We start from the raw sequence: 19,079 nt of genomic DNA on the forward strand, positions 1-19,079 counted from the left end.
TTGGAGTGTGCTGGTGGTGTTGATAGGTACTGTCAGTGATTGCAGGACACCTGCTTGTTGGGGGCTGGTTCAAGCCAAAATGTCTCTGATTTGTTACAGCTGAACAGTAAATGGGGCACTTAGGTGTACTCACTGCAGCTGTAAAATCTCCTAGGCACTGAGTGAGCTGTATAGAGCAGCTGAGGGCTCCATGAATGGAAAACTTGTTGTCCAACAATTCCTGGTGCTTAAAATAGTCTGGGTGAACTCAGTTCCCAGAAAGCACCCATCTGCACCTTTCCATGGTGCAGCAGGTTTTGGGAGAGTTCCATGGAAGTTTGTCTCATGATTTTCATTGGCTGTGATTGCGGTCTTAAGGCTAAGGCCAGAGCCAAGAAGGGTGAAAATGCTGTTGGAAGTCCTGACTGAACACACCCAGCATTAGTTTGTTTGGAGTGCTTGACTGAGTTTTGTGTCTTCTCTAAGAGTGGGGTGAAAGCTTCACTTGGCTTCAGTGCATGCAATTAATGAAGTGCTCAGTGTTCAGTGAGGCAAACAGAATGATTGGGATCTCTGGGAGGAGGAAACATTGGCATTGCCTACCAAGCTATGGATGAAAAGAGGTTAGGGCATGGGATCTTATAGAACAAAAGTTCTCCTTGACTGCCACAGCATTGCTGACAACTCAGATCATTAACTATGAATTACATTAGAAATCACTAATGGAAAAAAACCTGTTTCTGTTGGTGAAGGCCAAGGGTTAAGAAACAGACATCTTCTACTGACACATATAAAATTTCTCTTGGAGAAAGCTTTTGCACTCTTGTTGTTTGGATTTTCTAGCTTTTTTTTGCGTGCATTTATAGATGACAGTTGTAGTGGGTAGAGAATAATCTTGCACCAGGCCTTTTACAGCAAGGACTTAAGTGCAGAAAAGCACCTCTGAGCTAAATGTTAGAAGTGGGCTACTGACTCATTTGTTTCTTTTCTGATAGAAATATCAGGCCAGAGTCAAGTGTTTTTATTTGCTGTTCTTAGGCAGAGGGAGCAGGCTTTACTGAATGAATCGGAAACTTGGAATCAAACCTGAGCCCTGTAGCAGCTTGGTACTTGACAAACACTGTACACAGAAAGCATAAAGAAGGGTAGGCCAGAGAACAAACGAGAAACTGATTTCTTATACAGCCATGTGTGGAAATGCTGCCAGGTTACTTTTGCACTTGACCTAATGGATATAGACAAAGACTTGGGTTCCAGGGTACCAAAGAGGAAATGCTGTTTCCAGACCCTCACTGGGAGGAAATAGAGATAATGGTTGTATGTTGTAATTGCTTTTTGATGTCTTGATAGTCTGAAAAGCTATTAACACTATTTTTAATGTGACTAGCTACCGGGCTTCTGCAAACAAGACTTTTGTAGCCACTGATCTAGAAAATTGTACAATTCAACTGATGCAAAATGGGACAGTTACTGAAATTTTATTTTTCCTGGGTGAGCTGGGAACATAACGTGTAGAAAATCTTTTTATTCATGGAACAGGCAGAACCAGGATGAACATGTACATGGAGTATAGGCTGTCAGTCAGAAATTTCTTTGCCCCTTGCAGTTTGAGCTATGTTTTCAAAGGAGGCTGGGAGCATAAATAGGAGCTGGATTCCTGCCTACCTGCCTGTGAAGATGCAACTAATCCCTGCAAATGTCTGTGCTTGAGCTAAGTGCTCACAACAGAAAAGCACTGGACTGTGGTGCAATCCTGCAAGTCAGGCAGCTGCTTTGCCCACTTTTACTCTTAACTTGATGTGTATTTCGGTGTAAAGTCCTGTGTTTTTTTTCTAAGTGTCCATTTTTCCACAGATCTGAGAAGTGTAATGACACTTAGATTGGCATTTAGCTCATGGTGTCATGTCTAGAACCTGACTGTGTATCACCATTACTTGCCAAAAGTTCCATTATGATGAAAGGCGATCTGATCAATAAGTGGTGTCTGGAGAGCAATTCATGTGGCCCAGGGGCAAGTTCATTGTAAGATAAATTCTCTGTTGATTATATTGGAAATGTAGACAGGCTTGATGAGCTCTTAAGCTGCCTGGGGAGGAAGAGTACTGTTCACTCTTAGCCATTGGCTTACCAGGATTTTGGCAGCTGCAGTGTCTCTTTAAAATTTGGAGTTGATGTTTTTGCTAGTGGGTACCAGCCTATTTGTACCTTGAATTGTAATGCTGCAGTTTTGGGGTGCAGAGAGCATGGCTATGAAAGAGAGTCCTGTGATAGGACCAAAGGATATTGAATTTTGGAGGGATGGAAGAAAAAGATCTTCACATCTGTGCTCCTATTGAAAAATAATTCATAAAGATGTACAAAAGGAAAGTATTGACAGATATGTTACATCTAGTTTGACACAAGCTGGAGCAGAAAGGAAGACACTTCATGAATTTCAAGAGAAATTGCTAATTTCTAATTGCTGATGCAATCTGCAGTCTTAATACGGTTCTGCTTTTACAGTCTTTCCTGAGATATGTTGAGTTCATAAATTCTGGCAGGGAGAAGAAATGTTTTGGCTCTTGATCATGAGACATTTTAAAAAGGAGAGGATGAAGGGAGAGTAAAGAGGGAGGAGGCATGCTCCCTCTTGGATTAATTTGGCTTGTGAAGCTCCCTTTGATATTACACAGTGAGTACCATCTGTCAGTGTAAAATGTGTGGGTGCTTTCATGATGTAGAGAGGAGAGATACTTCCTGCAGCTAGAAAAGCTTAGAGGAAAAAAGGAGAGAGGAGAAGTCTGTGAAAGAAACAACAAACCACATCTTGCCTTGTCCTGATCTCTCTGTCACTTTCTCCTGAAAATGCAGTGATTTTTTTGCAATCCCTCATATTGTTGATTCTTTCCTCTGGGTTTATTGATACTGCATTGTCTCTTTCTTCTTCTGTTTTTAATTCTTCCCATAGAAGAACAGTCAATTTAATGTTTTGTTAAAGAAACAGTTCTTCAGAGTAATTCTCTGGCTTAGATGGTCAGCTTTGCTCAGCTCCGCTGATAAAATTGTTCTTTTTGCATCTGTTATTGTTACTGAAATTTTGCCTGGAGTCCATTTTTACTTCCGATATGGAAACATTTTGGGTAGAACAAAGCTACTTGTACAGACCTATTGATGGTGAATATATCCTCTACACTGACCTTCTTTTTCCAGACAACTGGGTAGGAAATAGAGGGTAGGGGAGGAGAGAAGAGGAATTCATCAATCCCTGTGTTGGGGGTTTTTGCCTGCTTTGTTTCCCATTACTTGTATCTTATAGCCTGTGCTACCTGGGAGAGTGATTTCTACCTAGGGTAGATGGTCCAGTAATTAGGGACAGGCAAGGGCTACCGAATGTCTTGTGGTTGTGTGGGTATCCTGGAAGTTCATCCATCCTGGTGTTTTTGTCCAAGAGTATGTCCCCTGCTCACCCCAAGGGTGAGCTGAAAGGCAGGTACAATGTCAGGAGGTGAGATATGTCTTGAGCAGCCTTTGTTTGAAGAGGTGTCATCCTCACTTCTTTTTTTGCCTTTTTCTAAGTGATGCTGCTGCATCTGTGATGGCTCAGGAGCATCTACAGTGCAAGGTGGGTGGTAGAAGCCCTTGGGTAAGACAAACCAGTTTATTTGGGAACTGTGACCAAGAGATTGTTTACAAGTCCATATGACACTGCAATTTTTTCACCAAATGTATTATTAGCTCTAATAAAAAGTACTTCTTTCCTACACAAGCCCGTCTCTCATTTTCTAAGCCTTCTTAGGGAGATGAGGAGTTTGGCTAGCTGGTCTTACATTGAACTTCCCAGCTGCAGAGGTGGCAGCATCATTTGCAATTTGTTTCTGTCCACCAGCCCTGACAGACAGCTTCTCCATTTAAAGGCTGTTTGGCTTTTGTGGAGGGGTGGATGATCTCTCTTGTTTCTTCTTGTTTGAATGAAGTGCATAAATACATTTTGGCAGGTGATGGATCTCTGCAGAGGTACCTTACAATCCCCCAGGTAACAGCCTTGGGCATGCACCTTGAGCTGCTGTCCCAGGAAAAGGGGACAGGTTGTCTCTGCAGACTTGTGTGGATAATGTGAGCATAAGGACAGAATTCCCACAGAGAAGCAAGGCTGTGAGGGGAGAGAGAGATTTTCTTACATCACTGATTTCTCAAAAGGATGAAGTGTATAGCCTTTTTTCCCCCTTTCTTTCTGGACAAGGTAATGAACGTGGGTATATATGGTTGGCAGCAAATTCCACATTTTGTTAGATATTTTGAGGAGTTTGCAATGTGTCATCCTCAAATCCCAGTTCTGCAGGGTTCAGCATTTCTGTGACGTTTGATATGAGACATTTGAAAAATCAGCACAGTACTGGACACCTAACCTGCTTTACAATCCTGGTGTTGGTCATACTTATCAGGTGATTTATCCCAGATATCAAAGTTTATGCTAATTTTGCCCCAAGAATGGATGTGAGTGACTGATATGTAGCTGAGCATTGGCAAATTCCAGTTGCTCCATTATTTTGTAGCTTACGGCATTTTTAAATTGCACTTTCCTTGCCACGCTAGAAAGAAGATGAACCACCTTCTGTGCAGTCTTTGGAGACTGCAGTTTAATTTAAGAGACTTCCACGTTGAAACCAGCCTTGTCTGACATGTTTCACTAAGGCAAGTCTTTGCACCAACTGACTTTAAAACAGCTGTTTGAGATAAGAGGCTGCAGTTTGTTTTTCAAGATGCAGAAGAGAATATGTTATGAGCCTGATAGATTTTTTTTTCTTTCTCCCTTTCTTTGAAAATGGATGCCTTATATATGTGAGAATGTTGAAGGGTGTTGGAGTTGAGTATATTATTTTATATGTGATCAAAAAATCCTTTGAAAATCATTATTTCTCATAGTTTAAAGTTCTCTAGCAATTTCTTTCTTTAATAATGAGTGGTGTGTGCAGATGAGCAAAAACTGGCCTCCAGTTGGGGGCCAGCAAGAGCTCCGAGTTGATGCTGATGCCTTTGGCAGTTTCACTCTTTCATTTAGGCATCAGAAAGGACAATATGACAGTTTTCCTGAGAGGAACAGCAATCCAAGTGAGTCAGAGCTGACCATCTCTTTTCCTTGTTCAGTTCAGCCTGACGGTTGGGAGGGGTAGCACACTTAAAAAAAAAAATAGGGCTTTGTGGGTGAGGTTATTTAAAATCAAGATATTTTGAATATTCTCTCTGCATGTTAGAGCTCAGATGCACAGTCTGGTGGTGGCAGCCAGGTAGAGCAAATTTGCATGAAGTTGTGCAGTAGTTGATATCACAGCTGAGGCATTTCAAAATCCAGTACTGGAGAGAATCAAGTCCTGCCATTTTCTGTATGAATACCTTCATAGCTGCAAAACAGGAAGCTTAAAAAAATCACCTGCTTTCCTCTCATTGCCAGACCTACAAAGAAGTGTCACCACTTTTCTGACTTAAAAAAAGTCAGTCACCTCTCTGTCTGGAACTTGATAGCTAGTGCACCAAATAAAACACATTTTCTGACTTACATCTCTGACAGCTCAAATATGGACAATAAAAGTACCCTGGATAGAATTACTGGGAAAGCATGGCTGTGGGATACCAACAGTGCAGCTAATGGAGAGACATTTACTTTCCCTCTCCCAATGCTTGTGACAACCCTTTCAGTGAAAAAAATATTTTCCTAATATCCAATCTAAACTTCCCCTGGAGCAACTTGAAGCCCTTTCATCTCTCCTGTAGCTTGTTACTGGGGGGAAAAGGCCGATTCCCACCCGGCTACACCCTCCTTTCAGGGGGTTGTAGAGAGCAATAAGGTCTCCCTGAGCCTCCTCTTCTCCAGGCTGAACACCCCCAGCTCCCTCAGCTGCTCCTTATCAGACTTATGTTCTAGATGTCTTGATACATGAGGATAGGGGGCTGGTCATCAGCATAACTCTTCTTGTCTGCATAGCGGGAGTGTCAGCTCAGGGCTTGAACCTTTGCATATTCAGTGCTGATTTCAGGCATGTCAGCTGTTTTAAGAGAAGAGCCATCTTGGACACAGTTTTCTAGTGGTTGGTTATTCAAGCCAAACTGTGTTTGAGTCCTCCCTCTGCTGTGATTGGTGTCCAGCCCTTTCCAGAGTGATGGGGCTGCAGCCAGGAGCTGAGCAACCAGCAAGCTCTCTGCTGGGAAAGTCAGGTTCCTGGGAGAGAAGCAGGAGGAAACAGAAGCATTGTTGTTGAATGCAACTGGGTGACTTCTGCTAGTGTTGCTCCACTTGTGAATATCTAACTGGGTTAAAAAATGGATGTTCCAAAAAGCTGAGAGTCTTCTAAACTTCCTGTAAGAGAGATTACGTGAAAAGCTGTAACACCTTTGTCATAATTTAAACAGTGTTTGAAGACCTGCTGCTCCTTTCAGGAAAGACTTTTAAGCAGGTTCACTGGAAGCAATTTTTTTTATACCCTCACTTTCCTGACATGAGCTGATTGGAGAGATTATAAGGTTGCTGTTATTTGAAATGATAAGAAGTGGATTATTGTGTCTTGGTGCTCAACCTGTTTTTTTCCCCCTCTTGAAGGTCATGGAGGCAGAACAGACCAAAACAAGAAGCGAGCTGGTTCACAAGGAGACTGCAGCCAAATACAATGCTGCCATGGGAAGGATGAAACAACTGGAGAAGAAGCTGAAAAGAGCCATCAATAAATCAAAGTATGTTTTATGTTTGGAGAGGAGTTTAGTGGTGAAAACTGTTTGGGGGAAATACCTGTTCTACAGGGTTTTTGGACTTGTGAAAGTGTATTGCTCTTTGGGTTCCTCTCTGTGTGTAGCAGCCTCACAGCACAGTTGGTACTGGTATTTGTCCTTGTTGTCCTTCTCAGTGTCTTTTGAAACACCTAACGCGACGGATTGGTGAACTGGGATAAGAAACCTTTTCCAAGCAGCATCTTGGTCTTGTTCTAGTGCACTGAACTCCTTGGTGGTATGTGATTTGAGGAACAGGCACATGGGATCCATACAAGTGCTGTCTGCAGAGCTCTGTGTGGATGTTTCACAGACTAGGATTGTTCACAGTTCTTATTTTTAGTTAGGAAAGTAACAAAGCAAGTGACAGAAAGCTGAAAGGTGCAAGACTGCACGGGTGTAAGGTGCTGTACATGAGGCTTGTTTACTTCCTGCTGCTGCCATGGCAAAGCTGTGTGAGAGCTGTTCTTGGGGAAGGAAACACCCTTCAGAAGGTATAGCGAAGCAGCTTGTGTCATTACTAATTGTGTCTGCATTTGTTGTGCGGTTTGGTACTGTTGCAGAGAAGTGAAACAGCTTTTTGCTCAGAACCTGTTTAAAATTTTGGCCCTGTTTACAACCAATTCTTAATCCTCTTTATATTTCACTGTCTTTTTTTAAATATTGGTATTTCCAGACTGTGGCTTGTCTAAACAATCTGCTTGCTGTATTTAGCTTTTAATCCCCTCCATCTAAAAATGACTTTTTGGTGAAATCGGGCAACTAAAAATTTATTTTGATTGGTGTTTGCTCAATTCAAGAAAGGATTAGCACTTCTCAAGCAAGATTCAAGCATGTTTGCCGAAACAGTGTAGTGGTGTGACTTCCTAGAATGAGCTGCATGCTGTTTGTCTAGCACTGCACAGGGGCTGTGAAATCCATCATCAAATCACTAAATGACAGATCTGGATAAGGGCAATATCTGAGAACAGTTTTGGCTGCTGGGAGTTCCTTCCTTGTAATAAGATTTAAAATAAAGACCATGATTAAGTTGTCAGTGGGGTCCTACATAGCTTTTTATGATGGTGTGGAGCCTGGTTTCCCAGCTGCCTCTTGTGTGACGTGCTTCTGCGTTTTCATTTCTTTGCTGGAGCTACCCTCAGAGGGGTGTCTTGTGTCATTCTCCTCAGGCCAAGCTGGTTTCCACTTCTGTGGAAGGATCCCAGTGTATTCTTTTGTCTCACAGCAGGGCTGATTGCAGCATAAACCATCTAGGTAGGGTGTTTCGGAGATCCTTTAATAAAGGGTGTACAGAAATGCCACCTCCAACTGATGTGAAAGATGCCTGGTGGCACAAATAGGTGTGGATGTCTTTGAAGTTATGCTACATAGGGATGTTGGAAAGGTCAGTTGTCTCCCAGCATTGCAATTTTCACATCAAGGAAAATTGCAACTGAGCTGAAAACATCAGTGGTGTCAAGTGGCTACAGAAACTGGGAAATGAGGCTGCTGAATTTGCAGCTGTTTGTATTGTAGGGTGTAGGTGGCCTCTAGCTTTTCAGGAAGGATTTAACACCAGCATCCTGCTCTGACCTCCTCCCTGGGTGGTGTGGCAGCACTGGCTGTAACTCTTAGGCCTTTCTGGCCTTTCGTTCATCTTCTCTTTAAATTTGTGGATAGACACACTGAATGAGTTGCTCTCTTTTGGGCAGAAAGTGATTTGCATTTGCTCCTTGCTTCAGTTGGGATTAAGATGCTTAAAGCATTACTATTTTGAAAGCAAGACTGGGACATCCTGGAGGAAAGTAATTTAGATGATTTGCTGGGTAAAGTTGATGAGCAAAGGATTATTGGATAGTTTTGTTTTGGTTTTGCTTTTAATTTAGTTTTTGGGTGCTTACTTGCTTGTGATCTATGAATGTGCATACGGCTGCATGTTCTTAACAGTTACCAGATCTTCTGGCTCAGTGCCTCTGAGCTGTAGGATAATGAACTTGCCTGTGTTAGCTAGTTTTTGGAAATGACTTTCTGCTCTGGTGACTTGGGCAAAGTGCCTTTCACTCTTCCTGTCACTGAGTTGAAAAGCACTTTGTCTGCGCAGTGCCCTGGCTCAGCCAGCCGGTGCTGTAGGACACAGTGAGCGGCTCTCCTGCCCTGCTGAATTACAGACCAGCCCTCAGTGGTTACAGGGCCATGGATGTCAGGGAATGAAGGGACCCTGGGACATGGGAGTTCCTCCTCTGCCAGTGTCCTGGTTCCTGCTGGCAGGTGCCCAGCTGTGTGTGAGCCAGGAGTGTTCATGTGTGAGCTGCTGCATGTCAGGCTCGTGGTTCTCCTTTCTGCTGCTGAGGTGGTGTTTTTCTCACCTGTTGCATGTAAACATTCCTGCTCCTGTGTGCACGGGTGTGTGTTTATGTGTACACACACGTGCATGTGTGCATTGCTTTTTCACACCATGCAAACACACTTGTGCTTGTCGCTGATAGAGAGGGGACTTTTCCCAAGGCTTGTGGAAGCTGGTGGGAAGTTAGGACATGAGCTGGTTGTTCCCTCCCAACTGGCACCAGGGTAAGGAAGATTGAGAATCAGGTCATTTGAGGTGACTGGGTTTCACTGCTTTCCCTGTGCGTGTTTCCTTGCCACACCATTCTGTCAGTATCTGTGTGCTACCATGGCTTTGGGGTATGGCTGTAGGAGTCCTTTATCTGTTGGACCCAAATTCTCAACTGCAGTGTTTTGTTTGGCCTGGCAGGTGCATCTGTGTAGCCTTTGGCAGGGTGATGTCCCACTAAGGGAAGGCAGAGGTGCATTTTGGCTGGATCACTGTCACTGGAAGCATTGAGACTTGGCTGTGTGCTCCTGGTGATGGTGGGAGGGTGCTTAAAAATATCAGAGCTGGAAATAACCTACTCTAATGGAAACACAGCTCAGTTATTTTGTCTGTGACCATGTAGTGAATTAAACCCTTCAAAGAATATAGGATCAGAAAGCCACAGTCGCACTCCTGAATTCTAGTGCACAGTCCAAAATGCAGCTGCAGCAGGGCTCAGAAGAGCCTTGCTGTCAGGGTAGAAACAAAACAGGGGTAGTTCACATTCTATTTCATGTAAAGGCATATCTGTTTGTTTATCTCTCCGCTACTTTCCCAGAGAGCTTCTGAGAAGGGTGGAGGTAATGAGCCCTGCTAAATGACAGGGCTATTTTTTTCTCCTGCTCAGAGTTGTATCAGATGATACTGGCTTGTGGGTTTCAAAACTTTGAGGGTGGAAAGTGGTTTCTAGGCTTCATACTGCACCTCTTGTACCCCTGTCCTCTTGCAACCTTTTAAGCAAGTTTAGGAAGTCTCTGGTGGGCCACTGTTGGGAAGTGCTGTGCTCTTGTGTGTGGTGCTCTGACCTCTCTTCACACCCTCTCCTTCACTGAAAAACCCAAGAACTGCCCCTCCATCCCCCACACCTGAACACAGAGAAGGTTCACCTTCTGTAGGAATTTACATGTGCCCTGGGCTCAGAAATTAGCTGGGTAGAGAGAGGATGCCTATGCCTGAAGTTGGATGTTACATTTTAATATCTTGCAGAATCTAGGCCTGGAGGAATTATGCTGTCAACTCCAAAAACTGGAATTTTGCAATTTGTATTTAGGTCAAAGGACCCATGAGAAATAGATGCATTAGGGAGTAAGAGAGAGACACTGAGAGCATGTGTAGGTGTTCTATCATCTGGATAGTGGTCTCCTGGGATTGCAGTGATACACAAAATAGCTGTGTTAATGCTACAAAGAGAGCAACTCCCACGCCAGTACATGGCATTCAGTCCCAGTGATTGTAAACCACTGTTCTTTGTTTTTCCACAGACCTTATTTTGAACTCAAGGCGAAGTACTATGTCCAACTAGAGGTACGTATGTAATTCAGATCCATCTGAAACTCTTTACTGCTTACAGTAAATACTGAAATTACATCTAAAGTGCTCTGACAACTATGTTGTGTTTCTATACAAAACCAATTCAAAACCTCTTGAGCAATTTGCTAAGCACATTTTAAAGATAAAAGACTAAGAGAGTCTTTGTTTCCTTGTGTGAAATAAGAGTGTTTGAACTCTGTCAGAACCAAAAGAGTACAGTTTGACTATCTTTGTTTCTTGTAGTTTAATGTGTCTGGGATTTATTTGTTTGTTGTGGGTTTCATTTTTCTTCCCCCTATGTTTTGTGCTTCAGACAGTTTAACTGTGCTTGGGATGCCCCTTTATGTTCACGGGCTGGATCAATTAACAGAATAAGTAACCTGCTTGTAGTGCTCAAATATCATGCAGATGTGAATTTCTGATTTGGGGTTTGGCATAAGAGGGATTTGGGATTTGGCTGGATAGGCTTCCAGGCCTTTTTGGCATCTCTGCACTGCATTCTGTGTGGTGCAGCGATGTCTGGCCAGTGTTCGGGCACAGCACATGCCTTGCAGGGCACAGTGGCTCTGGGGTGGGCATGGCAGTTCTGTGTGGGATGGTAATCCCTGCTGTTACAGCCAGTCTTGGAGCTACTAGGGATGGGAGGGCAGAACAGCCCTACAAATTCAAATGGAAGAATCACTCTCCTGCTGCTTGAGTGACTTTTGCTGCATGTGGCCCCCAAAGTGGGGAGCCTGGCTCCTCACAGTTGCAGGGTAGTGACTGGTGCTGTTGTTGTGTGGGATGGGCACAGGGCTTGAGTGAAGCACATTGCCTTGGACTGCTCGCCATGGGTGCAGGAAGGCTTCAGTGGGGTGCTGGGTCAGTTGGACCCTAGCTAGAAAAGGATTCCCATTCCTTGTCAGGGGTGCAAGGTTTTGTGAGCCCTTTCTTGCTTGAGATTCAACAGCATTTTGTAAGCCTCAGAGACTCTGGTGTGCACCTTTTTTTTTGCCAGGTTCCAGGCTTGGGTGTGTTCTCCTCCTCTGCCTTGCCTGCCTGCAGCTGCTGCTGCATCAATTGTTACCCTTGCCTGCCCTGGGCTGGGTGCCAGGCCAATAATCCCTGCTGCCTAGAAGCATCTTTTGAGAAATTCCCTTTTTTTCCATGGGCAAAGGCGTACCGTTTGTGGGCCTGTTGCTTCTCCATGGCAGCTGCTCAGTGCTTTCCTGAAGCAAGGTGATTGTGTAAACTGTATGAAAAAGCACAGATTTTTTATTTATTTATTTATTTATTTTATTTTATTTTATTTTTTTTTTGTGTGTGTGTATTAAAAGCAGGCATTGAGAGAACTACAGACACACAAGCAGTGTTTCCCCTTTGGGAAATAGGATGCACAACACTTCTGCCCTTGCTGTAGGGTGGTGTTTGTGCCTGGGGGCAAAGGAACTGCTGTATTACAGCTGTCAGGGTTTGAGGTTTGCTGCTTTCTGCTCTGCAGGTTTAGTGAGCAGAAGTGACAGGTTTGGTGTTCAGCAGAGAGTGAGGCTCAGCCCCCTCAAGGGTGACCCCCAGCCCTGCTGTGCTCTGCAGACCAGGGCTGTAGCAACCCTTAGGGGTGGTTCTGGGATAAGCAGTGACATAGCTGAGAGCTGCTTTCCTGTTAAGGAGAGATCTTACATGCTCATATCTTAACAGGGCTTCTGCTCTGTGCTTAGCCAGGGTCTACAACCACACTCCAGAGGCAGTTCGAGCCCCTGGCTCCCATGGTTTGCTTTGCTGTTGTCTCCTTCACAAGTGGCACTGCTTGGGCCAGGGTGTTTCTGAGTTCTGAACTTTCCCATCCCCTAGATATCAGCCCTGGTTTGTGCTTGCCTTTGCACAGCCAAGGCACGTGGGCATGTAACAGGGAACTGTGTGCTGTGCCTTGTTTGTAGTGAAGGTCCATCTAATACCTGTCTGCCTTGTTAGCAACTGAAGAAAACAGTGGATGACCTGCAGGCCAAACTGGCCCTGGCAAAGGGAGAGTATAAGACTGCCTTGAAAAATCTGGAGATGATCTCAGATGAGATTCATGAGAGGAGAAGGTCCACTGCCATGGGTCCCCGAGGATGTGGTGTGGGTGCTGAGGGGAGCAACACCTCTGTGGAAGACCTGTCAGCGAGCAAACCAGAGTCAGACACCGTCTCCAGTGAGTACAGAGCACTTTTGTGCTTGGGAACGTCCCATGGGCATTGTAAGAAATGCTGACGTTAGGATTGTTCTGTGTATTCTGCAGTTTTGAAATTTGCTGGCTGTTGTGGGACTGTGGCTAAGTTGTGATGCTTCTCGTTATTGCAGCAGTTGATTACATTCTTTAATTGCCAGTTTTCAAGAGAAAGGGTAATGAGTTAAAGTGCATCAGCCATTCCGTTAACATCCCTGTAGTTTTTTGCACTGTGCTGTATGAAAGGAGCAAAATTAACACGCTCCCAAGCGTGTGTCTAATTTTACACCAGTGGTGCTGCTGGCAGTGACTCACCTGAGGTGGTTGCAGGCTGTGGCAGACCATTCAGCCAATCTGGGCACAGACCTTCTGGATCAAGTGCTTGTCTTCCAGTGCTGGGCCTGTGGTAGAGGGAGCTAAAGTTGTGGCTACAGTAGTACTGAAAGGCGTGATGCTCACAGGGAAGCGTGTAAGGATAAGCTCCTTTGTGCTGCAGAGTCTTTTGCCAAGGTGTGATTTCAGCAGAGCATGTGTGCTGTGAAAAAGCAGCAATATGCTGCTGCAGTGTGCTGAGAAGCTCTGTAGGAAAAATGTGTGACAGCAACAACCTCCAAGGAAGCTCCAAACAAGCAAGCTAAACTCTGCTTTCTGGTGGCACATGAGGACCTTGTGTTGCAAAGTCTGTGTATGGTGAGTTTGCATTTGTCCTGGCTCTGGGTGAAAGTAGATAGATGGACATTACACGTAGCCTACTTTTGCCTCCTTCCTGGACACTCTTCCCCCTTCTTGATGCAGAAAGTCTTCTTCTTGCTGCCCAGTCCCACAAATTCCAGTTTAATTTGTATTTCAGCTATGTTTCTGCAGGGAAGAGTCTAGGTCAGGATTGCAGGAGTTCATGATTGCACAATCCTGGTGTCCAAAGGCAGAAGATGCAATTTCCCCATAAACACCAGTGTGTACTGGCACTGAGGCTGTGTAGGTCCATGGTACAGCCTTCTGTGAGCTGTGGGAGCTGGGAGGCAGCCCTGGGCTGGCCTCCACCCTCTGCAATGGCAGGAGTTTCTACACATTGTGTTGGAGCTCTCACTCAGTACTGTGCAGCTGGGACCTGAGTCTCAACAGCAAGGGAATGCTGTGTCTGGACAGCTGATGCAGCCAAGTTTCAGTATGGCTGCTTATCTTCTGCCACCCTTAATTCCTGAGGTGGACCTTTTCTAACCTAGGCAGAAATTGCCTCTTTGAGATACCTGCAAGTTCCCCATCTCATGCAGAAGGCCTCCTGAAAGCCTTAGGTATAACGGAGTTTTAGGGTATTTTGCGCTGAAGGAGTTCAGGGACTTGGATATGGAGGCAGAAAGAGCCAAGAAAGCTAATGTTAATTAGTATTAGTTGCTGGCTCCCCTGGCTGCTGCTGAGGCTGCAGGCAAGGACCAGCAGTGTGGGCTCATCCCTCTCTTTGAATTGCACAGGCTGGCAAGAGTGGAAGGACATCAGCTTGTGTCTGGTGCCAACACAGAAGTGGGTTATGAAAGGGCAGGACTAGCAGCCTGGATTAAATAATGAAATAGCCTGGATTAAGTTATCATTGTAATGTGGGGGAAGGTTTCCACCAAGGTGTTTTTATATCTTGATTTCTGTCTGCCGGAGTTGGATAAAATACCTCGTCATCAGCAGGAGTTTTACTGCTCACCATATATTGATGAAACGCAGCAAGTGAGAAGAAAGGCCCCTCTGCAGTCTCTAGATTCGACTTAATTAAAAACAAAACAAGAAAACCCAAACCATAAGAAAAGCTGTCTCTTGAGTATGAAGTGCCCTGGAGAGGACTCAGGAAGGTGGATAGTGTTGTTATCCATTTTATGTTTGAAGCTTTTTGGGCCAATTTTGCAATGTGTAAGTGCAGTTCTGCAATCTGCAAGTCCATCAGAAAGAGGCTGAACATCTCTGCCATAAAAATGGCAACCTCTGTTGGCACCTTTGTGTCCAAGTGGTGCCTGCAAGCCCCAGGCTGCCAAGGTGGCAGGAGAACTTCTTTGAAGCTTCTCCTTTGAGCCATTTTGTTAACGCTGCTGCTTTGCCCCTGCTGCTCTTCCAAGGCGATTCTGAGCCTTGCTAACAATGGCAGGAATCACAAGGAGGAGGAATTGAAGATAACCTCAGGTCACTGTGGATGTCTTGCTGTGTCTGGGACTTCTTCAGGCCAGTGTGATTCCAGCACACCCTTGTGTGGTATAGTGGCTGATGTGTATAGAGAAGCTTCTGATCCCAGTGTGACTGCTTGTGTGCAGAATTCTTTGGTCCCCATCCTGCAGTGAGCCTCTGAAGCGTGTTGAATTTCAGCAAAATCTACACCCTTGTGTTGTACAAAATGGAGCCTTCTTTAGTGGCTTTTTCCTCTGGTTGTTCATAAGGACCCTGCAGCTTAATCCAGACAGTTTAGAGCAGGTTTGCTTTATTTAGAATTCAGATCTGAGCAAACACAAGCAGGGAAAATAATTTTTTTTTTGTAACTTGGTGTTGTTTGGTGATCTTCATTCAAAAAGAAATCTTGGGACCTGTGTCTTTCTAACTAGCATCTTAAAATAACCAGGAGGCTGCACAGGGATCAAAATAGTGCTAGGGGAGGCAGACACAGGGAATTAGGCTGTAACCTAAGTTGTCTACTGAAGACCACAAATGAACAAGGCCAGCAGGGCCAGTAAAAATCCAAGAGCTTCTTGGCATGAGGAGCAGTAGCTACTGCAGAGCTGGCCTTGCAGGGCCTGGCTGGCAGGTGTGCTGTTGCCCAGAGCAGAACCAGGCTAAGGCTTTGCACAGGGGGCAGAAAAACAGAGGGGGCAGCCCATGGGTCAGCAGTTGTGTCCGTGTATGGAAAATGCAAACCTGAAAAACTGCCTTTGCCTGGGAAGGTGCAGGAGGGGAGGCTGAATTACTAACTGGAATATTCTTTGAACATTGCAGTGGCTTCAGAAGTATTTGAGGATGATAACGGCAGCAGCTTTGTGTCTGAAGAAGATTCAGAAACTCAGTCAGTGTCGAGCTTCAGCTCTGGTCCTACAAGTCCCTGTGAGGTGCCCACTCAGTTTCCTCCAGTGACACGACCTGGAAGCCTGGATCTGCCCAGCCCTGTCTCCCTCTCTGAGTTTGGGATGATCTTCCCTGTCCTGGGCCCCCGGAGCGAATGCAGTGGGGCCTCCTCCCCTGAGTGTGAAGCTGAAAGAGGTATGCACAGCTGGATACACCCTGGGCCAGTGTTTTTCAGCTTCATAAAGGGAGCAGGAAAACCTTCCCAGCTCCCCTAGGCATATGCCAGGGAATGCTCAGAGCTGCTGGCCGCTTCTTTGGGGAATGCAATTGTGGAAAGCCCTGTATCTCAAAGTCAACAGCGATGTCTGTAATGTATTCATTACTGTTCTCCTGGCTGGGAACATTCCCCAGTTCTGTCTTAGTGCAGGGGTTTGAGATTTCTCACTAAATAAGTGATCAGGGGGATTCTCATGCTACATTTATTTGGAGGAAAATCTGAGTTTATTTATGTAAATTACTGTCCTGCTTTTTGAAAATCTTGCTCTCCAGGGGGAAAAAAACCAAACTAAAATCCCCACAAAAAATAACATGCCAGAAGGAGCTTCATGCAGGCTCTGCCAGCCCTGGCTGACTAATTCAGACTAGAGGATTATCACTGCCCTTGTCTGCTCCATTTTAAGGCTGTTCTCACTAATTTGCTGATGCAGTGCCCAAGATGAGCATGGCTTGGAAGGCCAACTTAGTTTTGCTAAAGCATCTTGCTCCTGCTTCTGTAATTTCTGTGTGCTTTGGCAAAGGAGGCTGCAGAGGCACCTGCTTGAAGTTTAACTTGCAGAATGAAATCTGGGTTTTAACATTCAGTTTAATCCTTTCTTTGCAGGGGATAGGGCAGAAGGTGCTGAGAACAAGACAAGCGACAGAGTGAACAAGAATAGGAGCAGCACCAGGAGCAGCTCCACTGAAGGGCTGGCTCTGGATAACCGAATGAAGCAGCTCTCCCTTCAGTGCATGAAAATCAAAGAGGGAATATGCGCGGGCAGGAAAGCTGCCCAGATTGGCTGAGGCCTTCTCGTGCCCCGTCCTGAATAATGGAAGTCTAAATATTTATACATGAACTTCTAAGTGTTTGAAGAACGTTGTGCCAATAATATATGCCAAATCTTAAGCGTTTACTCTGAGAATTTAAAAATGCACTAAGAAGTTTAACTGATGTGGAGGGCTGAAGTTTTTATTCAGTAAATCCTTTGTAGGCCGGACGAGTTATCAAATGTTTAAGCTGTGCTCATATTTCACAGACTTTGTAAATTGTTTTGTAGCAGCCTGGCTGAAGCAATAACTAGTAATGTTCCCATGTAAATTCATGCCAGTCGGGCATTGAAATTCAAGCCAGACTTTTGCAGAGAGTGGTTTGGCTTCGGTTTTGTAGAATGAAATCTTTGGATACAACCAATCTCTTGAGTACAGGTGGCATAACCTTTAAACATCTGTATTGGTCTGTATTATGCTGAAACTGTAGAAATATTTTGTATGCAGGAAAGCTGTTGCATGTGTGGGGTCTGAAAGCCTTCACTCTTCCCTTGGTGCTCACAGAAAGGATAAAATTAGTCATGTCTCTAAAAGCCTATAAAACAGATGGATGACAGGAAGGGAATGGTAACGCTCAGCAGTGGGAGGCCCTTTCTAGACACCTTCCTGAGTCTGGCTTGGACTCTGCAGGTGATTCCAGTGACCAAAAAAGAGTTGATTGGCCCCTTGCCCTTCTGCTTCCCTGAGAAGTGAAGAATTATTTTTCAGCACTTTAAGTGTTTTTTGGTTTTTTTTTCCTCAAAAATGGGAATCATAGATGTTTTCAGGATGATTATGATAAGGGGTTTTCCCTTGAAATATGCATGAAGAAAAGGAATTGCCAGTGTAGATTGACAGTGTGTTCTTAAGCTTCTCTGTAGGTTGTACTGTGTGGGGGTTTATAACTGTCAAAGGGACTTGGGATTTTAGTATGCCCTGGACAAAGCGTTCAATAAAACTAGAAAGGGCACGGGGCATGTTTTGCCAGCAGCTGTTAGGCAGTAGTAGTGTCTGATAATTATGCTAATAAGTGGTAGTAAAAATCCTAGGACTCTTCAGTTTTGGTGACTAAGCATTTCTGAAAGCACCATTTTCTCTAAAATGTCAGTTTATATTGTTAATTTGATGGGAATCTTAGTATTGCCCACAGTATTTTCTATTCTGTTTTTGCAGTCCTGTTGTATTTCATCCCTGCTACAGCTTGTGTATCTATTCTCAAAGTTAATGTAAAATTCTTCACACTACAGTAAACATTTTTGTTTTCCACATTTTGAGTCTGTGCAAGTGAAGTTTATCTCAAGTGCTAGGAACCAATCTTCTCCCACAGCAAGTTTAGCCTCCAAATATCCACTTCCAGCTGAAGACTGCAGGCTGAGGTTGCACTGGTGTTAGAATCCATTGCGGTACATGAGCAACTGGTGCCTCTTTCCAGCTTGCCAAATCCCTGCATGCATGGCTCACTTTTTATTCTGAACTGTGCCACAAGACCAGAGCTTCAGTCAGGCTCTCCAAAACCTCCTTAGTGTGCAGGAGGAGGGAGGTATTCTGTTACATAATGCTGCTCTGTACCTAATGCTGCTGAAATTTGCTGTAAAGCCGTGCAGAATTGGAGGCAAAGAATCTTGTTTTCATAGAAAAATAGATTCATCACATTATAGCTGTTAAGCTGTAACTGTGTTAGACATTTATATATTTGCATCTTCTGAAGACTTTAAGGCTGAAACCTTTCACTGCCAGCAGTTCCCAGGCCCAGAAAATGCTTAGGAAAGAAATCTGTGGTTCCAACTTCTGATGTGACCATTACCTGGCAAGAAGTTGGGATAGACAGTATTAAATATGAAAAGCAGTACAGGAGTGCCACGTTGTATTAAAGTGTTTTTACTTACATTTTCATAGCTGAGCTATTGTCTGTGCTGCATTTCGTTAGAAAAACTGGCAGAGGTCTTTGTGATTGAATCTCACTTTTGCAGACCTCCCAGTCAACACCTGTTATATTTTCTTGGGTTCTTTGAATGGTCATTTTGGTGGTGATTTTTTTTCCCCCTTTTATTTTTTTAACCTCTCTTGTTATCAAATTTCTTCTCATCTTGCCAGTTTCAACTGGACACCCAAACTTCCCACACTTGGGTGCAATGTATTAATTTTGTGTGTGTGTGTGTGTGTGTGTGTGTGTGTGTGTGTGTGTGTGGCCTTGGCTATGTCCTGGTT

The 19,079-nt window shown here is 44.4% G+C and overlaps 1 protein-coding gene across 1 annotated transcript in view; it reads left to right on the forward strand.

Annotated features, from left to right (window-relative positions):
- The window catches only part of SH3BP5 (SH3 domain binding protein 5), a 51,189-nt gene extending 33,050 nt beyond the window's left edge, over positions 1-18,139 (forward strand). Inside the window, exons 5-9 of the mRNA XM_053986984.1 lie at positions 6,551-6,681; positions 10,546-10,588; positions 12,545-12,764; positions 15,741-16,001; positions 16,687-18,139. Of these exons, the coding sequence (XP_053842959.1) occupies positions 6,551-6,681; positions 10,546-10,588; positions 12,545-12,764; positions 15,741-16,001; positions 16,687-16,868 (837 nt within the window). The 3' untranslated portion in view covers positions 16,869-18,139. The remainder of the gene's footprint in view (positions 1-6,550; positions 6,682-10,545; positions 10,589-12,544; positions 12,765-15,740; positions 16,002-16,686) is intronic.
- The last annotated feature ends 940 nt before the right edge of the window (positions 18,140-19,079 follow it).

This window comes from Vidua macroura, chromosome 1, assembly GCF_024509145.1.
Source record: "Vidua macroura isolate BioBank_ID:100142 chromosome 1, ASM2450914v1, whole genome shotgun sequence".
Lineage (NCBI taxonomy): Eukaryota > Metazoa > Chordata > Aves > Passeriformes > Viduidae > Vidua > Vidua macroura.